Genomic DNA, 11,299 nt, shown 5'->3' on the forward strand with positions numbered 1-11,299 from the left:
GCAGGGAGGCGGCAAATGAAGGGGGTGTGGGCAATTGAAAACTCAACTAGAAATACTGATGATAGATTTTAGGTTCGGGGCAAGCTCATCCATTCAACGAGATAGCCTGATGCTAAGAGTGCTCTGGACTTGCTAAAATTCTCCTTCAATATACAGTAATTAAATTCAACAAATTATTTACTCTTAATTTCAAGTCATAAAGAAATATTAGTTAAATGAAATTAATATAAACAGTTAAATAAATAAACAAAGAAGAGCAAAGTAAATTAATTTGAATTCAGCATATATCGTGGGGAAACCAAGCCATCCAGGTGGGAAAATTTTAAGTTTGAAGTGAATGCAAAGCCACTTTGGCGATGTAAAAGTGAACACAACCATTGGTAATTAATAGTAAAAATAAATAAATAGATAAGACCTGCATATTTCAGGTTATGCTAGTCTCACCCACCTTTGCTCTGGGCGCATCTAATTGAAAGCGAGCTCGGTCTGAGAGGGTTTCGTTTCTTCTCTAATCCAGTCCATTGGATGTATGGGGTGGGGGGGCTCACATGGTCTCAATTACCCCCCACCCCAGAACACTGTGTCCCCCTCCCCACTCTCTATCCATCTCACTGACGTGCTCCTCTGCAAAAGTGCCGGCCCAGGTCCTTTTCAGCAGTTCATGTTATTAAGTACATACAGCAGAGTTCCTGTCCCTCACAGAAGCCTGGAGATGTTATCTCCCCTGCTGTCGTATACAGTTACCGCCAAAATATTCTATGAATTAGATTGGGATTGGCATATCGTATCATATAGAGGTGGAGGCTGAGGTGGTCAGGGAATGGTTAGGGATGGGAGGGTGTGGGGATACTGTTGAGAATCCAGGAAGCAAGGCAACAGACTATGAGGATCTTCTGGTGTTTATACTGGATGGAGAAGCACTGTGAGGTCATTGGAAAGGTGAAGGTGAGGGTGCTTAAAGGATTTGGCGTTAAGGCAAATCCTACTCCTATATAGGAAAAGTTGATTATCTGACGAGAGTCAGATGGTGCTTTAGTTGAGCTGAGAGGAGGAGATGGCAGAGCAGCAGTGGAGGTGGCGGTCAGGGCATTCGGTTTTTGTGTGGCCGCAAGCATGCAACAAACTCTCTGATAATCAAACAAAGCTGTATTTAGACGACTTAGTAGTATTGTAGATCTAAAGAGCTGGAGACCATCTTGAGCTGAGACACGCATACCCAATGTGATTCGGAGGGACCTGTGAGGTCCGCTAAGATAATGAATTCTGCAAAAATTATCATTCTCACCTTCGAGGGAATCCAAGGTACAAAACAGTTTTTTCTGGAAAGCTATTTGGGGTTTCAAAACATGTTTTCCCATAACAGATAATGGAAATGAAAATAATTTGTAACAGGGTCCAACATTTTTAATCATAAAAAAAATTATACTAACTGTAACTTCTTCAGACTGACAAGACTGGGTAAGGCACGTTGACCTTACACATGGACAATGGGTATGTGTCAGTCAAGTCAACCTTAATCCACATCCAAGCAAATCATAATTCATCAAACAATTAGTAAAGCGGTGGCTACCATAATGGCATCGCTTTTTTTGCGTAATTATTTTTTATTTTTCAAATTAACGTCAACAGGGAAGGCCGTTGACAAATGTGTCAGTCAAACATCTTCATCTGTTGTATTCCCTCCTCGTACTCAACTGTCGTTTTTTGACGTTGAGTAGCAGTCCAGTCAGTCTGTGTTTGTCTGTCCTCCACTTTGGAACATGTGCTTTTAGTTACACAATGTTATAATGCTCAACAATGTTTCTGCCTTGGAGCTCAGCCTCAGCACACCGCATAAAGGCTACTTTGTCCCATGATGCCCACACACACATACACACACACACTCACAGCGATGATGACTTCAGCTATATGCTATTAAAGCCCTTGTCGATTAGGGTGCTAACCCTCTCGGTTTGACCAGCATGCTTAACTGTTTTACTGCCAAAGACGTTAAATGACGTTCTGCAAAAACCTACGGAGGAGCGCCAAAGACGTTAAAAGACGTCCACCCTTTTTTTTTTTTGAAACGGGTGGAGTAAAGCCTTGCCCAGCTGTGGTGAAAGTTTCAAGCAGGTCTAGTGAGCCTAATGACTATTTTTGGCCCCTAGATGGCAGCAATGACTCTCTTTTGACAAGATTGGGTAGGCGTCAGTAGAAGACGTGAGGCGGAGCTAGAGGGGACAATGGCTGGGGAAGGGAAGAAAACATGGCGACCGGTTAAGCAGCTCACGGTCGAGCAGTTTTTTTCAAAGACGAAAAGCATCGACCAACGCTAAAGAGCACATTGATGACGACGATGATCATCATCGATGATGATGATGGTGACTCCGAGGTTGACGCCGAAGTTGGAAGCGCTGACGCGGCGGCTATGACGACGTCATAAAGGTTCACGGGCTAGCGATGCTAACACCGGTAAACGCGGAGCACAACCGAGCACGCTCAGGCGGACGCTCAGGCGGACGCTCAGGCGGACGCTCAGGCGGACGCTCAGGCGGACGCTCAGGCGGACGCTCAGGCGGACGCTCAGGCGGACGCTCAGGCGGACGTTCAATCGGACGACGAAGAGTGCCCCGAGTCCAATGCATATTCATCGGAGGAGTGGGTACAGTCTGCTACTTGCTATTCCCCGGAAAAAAAGGCCGTCAAGAAAGTGTAACGTCTGCACGCGAAAGGAGCCATCGCAAGTGAAACTAATCTGTTGTGCAAATCCTGCTGCATCTCCTTGCATGCATGGGAGCGTTACAAAAAGAAAAGCTGTATTTGAAACATCCACATAATTGTAAATAGTACCACAGTTGCACACATTTGTAAATAGTTTGCGAAATTGTTTTGTCAAATTGTTACACTGTTGAATGGAAATAAACGTATTTTGCAACCAAAAAACACTTTTTCATTGTTGGTGATAGTGTTTTACAGAAGTAAAGCACTATTTAGGTGTTTGTGGAATCATTCATGGACAAAAAGAAATGTACAATTCACTAGAGTGCATGAAATAACATCGTTTCACAAAAAGCTCTTTTTCTCCGCTTTTTGTTTCAAAACAGTGCATTTCGGTGAAACTAACCATTTTCTATTGTTGATTACTGAAGAACGGAATAAGGTAGAAACAAACTTTTTTTTCTGATGAAAGATGAGAGTTCAATATTTCATTTGGTAGTATGTGTGTTTCCATAGTCCAAACACAACATTTTCTGTGGACCTTGAAAGATCAGTCAAAATGCTTAAATCGGCTGGCACTGGCGACATCCCGTTTCTGAAAACGTCTGGCAGTCAAAGAGTTAAGTATGTGGTGCATTGCAATAGTGAAACCACCAAACTTGAGGTCTGACACAATACCAAGATTTTTTTCTGTATTAATGTTGTTTGGTATTCACTGTACTGTGACTACACAGATGTATGCTCAATGCAATATCATATTGTTAAGACCAAAGGTAAGGGCCAAGATCAGCCTGTTAAAGAAAAAAGTTTTGAAAATTTGGCTCCCAAAGTCAGTGTTTTTATCAGCCATTTCACAGGGCCCTTCAAAGATGAACTTAACCTATTGACATTTTGCATGTGACGTAACAGCCCTCATGGGAACGCCCCCTACGGGACGCTGGACGGCAAAAGAGCCATTTACTTGCCTGTATTGTAACCATTGAATCTCGTACAGCCCAAAGTCCTTTATCTAATCGATTATCTTATAAAATGGTCATGTCTTGCTGTGCGGTCGGTTGTACAGACAGACAAAGGAGTAAACCCATTTTTTTATCACATACCTACTAATGAAGACGAATGACATCGATTGACAGCAACAATCAACACAAAGGACCGGCAGCCCACAAAGTATTCACGGATTTGCAGCGATCATTTTTTGCGAGATTAATAGATACATTTTCATACATTTTACTAGTAAACGCACACTCTGACAAAGATTGTAACAGAGGTGTCGAATTGCGTGTTTCAAATCACATTAATGAGCCAGATAGTTAGCGTCCACTCCAACTGCACGAACACACAGCTTAGTTTTAAAATGCACCTTCTTCAAAACTATTAAGTGCATTTGACTGTTTAATAATGGCGGATTTCGTCTTTGTGCTTGGAGTTTTTCACTCTGGAGCCGGAGTCATATTCATGAAATGACTGCATAACTTGCCACTACGATAGTCATTTATTCCATGCTTGTAAACATAGTAACATAACATCATCACACCGTTTCATTATAGAACGGGCTATTTCAAAATAAGTCAGTTAGCATGATAAACAAGTTTTACCTTTGCATTAAGAGGTATATTGTCCCCCGGTGTGAGCGTAGCATCTCGTCCCAGAGACTCAGCCAGCGACAAGCTTTTGAATCAGCCCCGGTGTAAGGAGGAGAGACGGCATTGACTACATAATGATATAGGTCGTGCGATGTGAATTCCGGCAAAGTCGGCGATTTGATTAACTTGGTAAAAACAGCAGTCGACAGAAGGTAAGGGGCTGTTTCAAACTAGCCATCTCCAACTTAAGTAAATATCGCGCTCTATGAGTCCCAACTAAATGTGCAACTTCGACTGACAGGCGAACTTTGGTTGAAGTAATAGATTCCATAGCTCTATGGGCAATAATAACTTTTAATTTGTAAAATAGCAATAACAAGTCGCCCCGGGTCACGTCCACTTCTATTCAACAATCATTTCCTTCCGCCGTCCGTCATAGGGCAGTTACGTGATCACATGACCTCGGTGCAAATGGTCAATAGTGGTTTCATGTGTTGCTTGATTTTTCAATTCTATCACATTCGAGGTACACAGACCAGATGGATGGCACTAAATAGTGGAGGAGAGGGGGGTTGGTGGGTTTTCCATCATATTTTTATGACTCACCATAAAACACAAAACTTTATTTAATAATGCTACTTCACAAGGTCAAAGGTCGACCAATTGTCTTGTGTGTTATGAAAGATTTAATGATGATAAAATGTGATACCAATATTAATATACAAACTACTCAAATGTATCTGTAAGAAATGAACAAAACTTCAAGTAAGCGAAAATGGGGGGGTGGGGGGGGATATGTAGCCATAACTCTAGGCCAGGTGTCACCAACTCCGGTCCCAGAGGGCACCTATACAGCATGTTTCGTCTGTTACCCTCTTCCAACACACCAGATTCATATTATCAGCTCATTAGCAATCTCTGCAGTAACATGATAACGATCCGAAACATCCAAAATATGTAGGTGCCCTCCAGGAAAGGAGTTAGTGACCCCTGTTTTAGGAACTTTCTTGCAGCTCTTGGACAAAGGAAAAGTCAACATTGATCAGTTTTCTTTTAATAAAGTAATTAACATATGTTTCATTTGTAATTTTACCACATTTAATACATTGAGTAAGTAAAATACACTTTTTTGTACCTGGAGAAAAATGCTGGAGTCTTTTCACAAGGCTAAATAAAATTCTTTGTCACCCTCTTGTGGCATACTGCAGTACTACCAATGCGGGCACAATATGTTTTGAGTTATTTTCAAGAAGATAATACAACAAATGAGTATTATACACACATCAGGTACTTCATGTAGTACGGAGAATTGTTTTTTTTTATATTGAAATATTATTAAATATAATTCAAATATTATATGTAGTAAAACTTCTAATTTAAATGTATGTTTTGGTTGTAGTTGTTCCTAATGTTATGGCTATGGGTGTGCTTTACTGCACATTCATGTTACAGTATATATCTGTGTATGGAAAATGTCTGTTTCTGCTTGGCATATTGAAGAAGTGTTGACTTGCCTTTTAAAAAGCCATGTACAGTATTGCAATGCTGTTTAAGAATTATACAATCACCAATTGACAAAACTCATTCCACAATCATCCGGATGGCAGGGTGAGCCGTTGGCATATAATACATAAATCTTTTCCGGTTTGACCAAATGTTGATTTGGATGAAAAAATTAAGAAATAAACCTTGAATATAGGTAGAGCTTAGGTGTTTACTATTGGGAGTTTTTTTTGTGTGCCAAAGATAACCTCCATGGGAACCTCACAGATGTCTCAGTCAGGCATCTAAAAGAAAGATTTAATACTGTATTTGACTTTAACAGACAGATTATAATTGTGTGGGAGAGGAAAAAGAGAGAGAAATTATAGGTACATTTATATAGAAAAGGTGTACAGTTCCTTAACACAAAAAGGTTATGTCACTTTGCAACATACAGGTGAATCTCAGCAACTATGAATATTGTGGAAACCGTAAAAAATGATTTCTCGAAATTCACTTGACATTCTAAAAATGAGTTTTCTATGTGTATCTAATGTATCGATCCATCAGGTGCTTCCACTTTTTGAATTAAGTTATTAAAATAATGAATTATCATTCATACAATATTCTACTTTGTAATATATGTCACCATGTATTAGTTCCATTCATTATTTTAAGTGTTTCATTGTACAAAATTCTCATTCATGACACAATTACGGAAACCAAAGAACCCAATGTTCCCTAAGAGAAGCAGTGATGGGAAAATGCTTCCACTCACCACATGTTGAGTCCTCGCTCCCTGCTTAACATTTGTTTGAATTTCTGTGCATATGGCGCTGTTTTTCTGAGGACAGCCATTTGGACACAGAGCAGTCATGAGGAATCTGGTTCTTCTCACTTTAATGGTAGTTGACGGTAAGAATGTTGACGTTTTTATGTTACATATTGCCTGAATGTTACAGTTTGATGTTAAAGCTTTGAGTATTGTGTTGATTAGAAGATGTTGCTATCGTGTCAAAAAGGAACATTAAATTGTTTTGCTGACATGTTTTTAGTCTGTGGATGCGGCCTTCCCACCTACCCTCCTGTGCTGGGTCGAGTGGTAGCAGGTGTGGACGCCAAGCCACACAGTTGGCCCTGGCAGGTGAAGTCCCACTATTGGCATGTGTTTGTCTGTACAGTTTTTCAAATACGGTCCATTTTAGCAACACTCCATAAAAAATACTTAATTATTTATTAATTACAATAATATTATTAATAATTGTCACAATATTAAAATATGTTTACTATATACAACTGCATGCTGTCTCGCTGTACTATACAGGTTTCTCTTCAGTCTGACAGCAGTGGGCGCTGGAGTCATGTGTGTGGGGGGACCTTGATTGCAACCGAGTGGGTCCTCACTGCTGCACATTGCATCAAGTAAGACTGAACACAAGAGAAATGTGGACACTTTCATCAACAGACTATGTGGAACCTGTACTAGCACTAGTACTTCCCAACTATTGAACCCTTATTAGAAGGCAGCATGGTGGTGCTGTAAGCATATATGCCTGACAGTCCAACGGTCTCAGGTTTGAATCTCGGAGCGAAGTTTGCATACTGTATTCAATTCATTTTTGTGCTGGTTTGAGTGCCCAGAGAGAAACAAGCTACTTCATTCCCCACTCAAAATATGTGCACGCCAGTTTTGCAGAAGACCTAAATTTGTCAATAGGTCACTAGATGCTTGTCAGTATGTGCCGTGATTGGCTGACGACCAGTCCCGAGTGTACTACTGCCCAAGGCCAGCCGGGAGAATAATTTATAGTAAGTTATCTCAGTTCATCTATCTACTCCAGCAACAGATCGTGACAGGCAGAATATTTCAATGCTCAGGCTGTCAGATGTTACAATTAACCGGCGTATCCACCTGCTGACATTCATACAATAGCTTTGTCTTCAACAAAGCGGGCTCAAATTTCATACTAAGAAAATAAATACATTTGTGATTAAATTGAAACAATATCTTCATTACATCATATTTTTTGCGACAATTTTATTAGGTGATATGTCGTGAGATTAATGGAAAATATGTCCCAGGACTGTATGTGAATTTGAGTTTAGTTTATTAAAAGGACAGTGTGCAGTAAAATTAAAAGATGGCTGCACCAGATTTTAGCACAATGCTAGTTTCCATCTAGTTCTCAAAGAATAAAATGAACAGTTGATTTATCTGTTGTAGTAGAACTATATGGTCAGAGGGTGGCAGCAAATAACTATGATGAGTGCCTCAGCTACTTCTAAAAACCTTGAACAAAGTGCCCAGTCAGGTTCAATACAAGTGACGTGGGGGATCCCGCACCAAATTTGGGGACCAGTATTTAATTGCCATGAATGCTCCCCCACCTCATGACATATATTATCACAAACAAACAATAGACTTAATAGCATCATATATGTAGTTAGGAAGGGCCTTCCTGGCACCTTTGTCAATGAGGGGGTTCTTCACAGAAACATTCCTGCCCTCACAAATCACAAATCCTTAGTTGCAGTCCTGACTTTGGGGCCATGTTACCACCAGCAACAAGCAAAACCAATGTCACACATCTGTAATCACCGTGATTATTAAAAGAAAAAATCTCTTGATGTCATGCAATTATGTAAACTGTAGTGTGACTTGAGCCAGTCTCTCTCCAGTTGATGCAAAATGCTGCTGCTTGAGAGCTGATTAGATCTAGGAGAAAAGATCATGTACCGGCATAATTGTAGTGGCTCCTTATTTTTAGATTTTCCCCAACAAACAGACAGAACAAGTCGATACTCCCGTCTAATCTCACAAAGGAAACACTGTCATGTGCCATCCCACAGTGGCCGTTACAACTATAGAGTGGAATTGGGTAAGCACAGCTTAAAGTCGAGTGAGGAGAACTCGGTAGCTCGGAGTGCGGCCCAGATCATCCCCCATGAGGGCTACAACATTCTGCTCAGCCGGTAACAGCATCCACACGACAACCATTCACATTACTTTACATCAGAAGAGCCTCATATGAAAAAGAGATCTTGTTGAGGTGCCAGAACATTCAAATTTTTAACATACAATGATTTGCTTTGTATGTCATGCTGCATGTGGCTTTTGCAGCAACGACATTGCCCTGATCAAGCTCTCCAGCCCCGTGGTCTTTACTGGCACAATCATGCCATGCTGCCTCCCTCAACGTAATGTCGTCCTTCCCCATGGCACTGCATGCTACATAACTGGCTGGGGTCGGTTGTCCAGTGAGTACTCTGTCCATGGTTGTCAGCATCTAATATAGTCGCTATTGCAGACGGTTTGGTGGAGTAGTATGAGGATGTATACTAGTATTAGTAATGGCCATACTACTCAGAGAATGCCCAAACTCAGTTTATCTCAAGCAGGACCGGGCTGTCTTAAGACTTAAATCAAAGGCCAAATTTCTGCCAATATCAGGTACAAGCTACGTTTAGCCTGGGCTGTTCGTGGAGGACAGTTAAACATATTTGCCATATTTGAATGTTTTTGCTATGCTTCTATTAAAAAGCTTAAGCAACTCAACTGTAAGCCATTTATTTTTAAGAATGATATAGTAAAGAAATTGAAATAGTAATAAAGTGTTATGGGATCCTATTTCGGGATATGTTTATAAACTGAATCAAAAGGATTTTCGTCATACGGCAGAACCAACACCACAATCCCTTAGCTACTGACGTCTTAGCAGGCTTGGGGAGTAACGGAATACATGTACCGCTGTTACGTAGTCAGATTACAAAAAAAATTAACTGTATTCCATTACAACAACATGTAATCAGATTACAGGTGCATTTATTAAAAAATGGGGATTACTTCGAGGATTACAATTTCTACGATGAGAGAGATTGTGAAAGAGGAATGATACAGTAAAGAAATTGAAATAGTAATAAAGTGTTATGGGATCCTATTTCGGGATATGTTTATAAACTGAATCAAAAGGATTTTCGTCATACGGCAGAACCAACACCACAATCCCTTAGCTACTGACGTCTTAGCAGGCTTGGGGAGTAACGGAATACATGTACCGCTGTTACGTAGTCAGATTACAAAAAAAATTAACTGTATTCCATTACAACAACATGTAATCAGATTACAGGTACATTTATTAAAAAATGGGGATTACTTCGAGGATTACAATTTCTACGATGAGAGCGATTGTGAAAGAGGATGAGAGAGAGAGAGAGAGAGAGAGAGAGAGAGAGAGAGAGAGAGAGAGAGAGAGAGCGAGCGAGCGTGCACACCCGCGCGAGTGGGACCGTTGCTACGTGTCGGGGAGGTGGGGACGAACGAACTGACTAGTCTGCAAATAGCAGGGGCACATTGTATAGAATATATATTGTGATGATATTTATTTTTATTTTGTCTTCATGAGCATACTCAATATTGGAGTAATCCAAAAGTAATCCAGTTACATTACTTTAATACATGGTACTTGGATTACATTACTAACTACATTTTTTAGCAGGTAACTTGTAACTGTAACAGATTACATTTTAAAAGTTACCCTCCCAACCGTGCGTTTTAGCATGTCGGTTGTTTCTCCCAGCTGAAGGTGCGCCGTCTGATATCCTGCAGCAGGCTCTCCTTCCCGTGATCGGCCATGACACCTGCTCGCAGCCCGATTGGTGGGGTGTCCTGGCAACTGACAAGATGGTCTGCGCTGGTGGAGACGGCATCACTGCTGGCTGCAATGTGAGCTGAAAAGGAATCTGTGAATTAAGTCACTTAGATAGTAAACAAATAAGTGGAACATGTTGGATTTGTGATTTGTGTATGACTTACAGGGAGACTCTGGGGGCCCTTTAAACTGCCAGAACCCGGACGGCTCTTGGACCGTACATGGCGTGGTGAGCTTTGGTTCAGGACAGGACTGTAACTTCTTCCAGAAGCCGACTGTGTTTACTCAAGTCAGCTCCTATCTGGACTGGATAGATAGAGTAAGTAACGGATTTTGTGAAGTGAATCACCTTCACCAGTCTGCATTCGTGGAAAGTTGGAAGTCGGACTTTTCCAGTTGCAAAGTCAGAAAAAAAAAAAAACTGAAACCCACGTCACTGACCTCAGTCACTGGCTTAAATTAGACGTCACTCAATAATGGCGAGCACCATGCAGAGACAGACTGTGAATGGCAAAATATAATTTACAACTTACAAAATTTAAAACAGAAATGTATTTATATTAATGTATTGTAACTTTAATTGGTTATTTGAAATAGATTCACATAACACAACGTGATTTGGAATGTCTGTGGGAACCAGAACAACAAGCTATTTACCGCATTCAGCCATCTTCGTTGTTTACATTTGCATCAAAAGCTTTGAGGTTGGAACTGGGAGAATCCAAGAGGGATATATCCGACTTTCCAACTCAAATAGAGCATTATCCCGATGTAGCAAAAACATGGTGTGTATGACAGTAATGTTTTTTCTTCTTCTTGTGTCTGCAGGTTAAGAGCAACTACTGATGCAGCTGTTCAAATGACTGTGTCATCAGGAAAATGGCAAAT

General features: G+C 40.7%; 1 protein-coding gene across 1 annotated transcript; it reads left to right on the top strand.

The window, feature by feature from the left end:
* Positions 1-6,637: 6,637 nt before the first annotated feature.
* On the top strand, positions 6,638-11,257 carry LOC144063890 (chymotrypsin-like elastase family member 2A). The gene is made up of 8 exons (XM_077585855.1): positions 6,638-6,677; positions 6,818-6,906; positions 7,087-7,184; positions 8,613-8,735; positions 8,884-9,020; positions 10,340-10,485; positions 10,578-10,730; positions 11,240-11,257. Exons 1-8 carry the CDS (start codon positions 6,638-6,640, stop codon positions 11,255-11,257), a joined length of 804 nt encoding a protein of 267 aa, XP_077441981.1.
* Positions 11,258-11,299: the final 42 nt, after the last annotated feature.

The sequence above is a fragment of the Vanacampus margaritifer genome, chromosome 1 (genome assembly GCF_051991255.1).
Source record: "Vanacampus margaritifer isolate UIUO_Vmar chromosome 1, RoL_Vmar_1.0, whole genome shotgun sequence".
Classification (NCBI taxonomy): Eukaryota; Metazoa; Chordata; class Actinopteri; order Syngnathiformes; family Syngnathidae; genus Vanacampus; species Vanacampus margaritifer.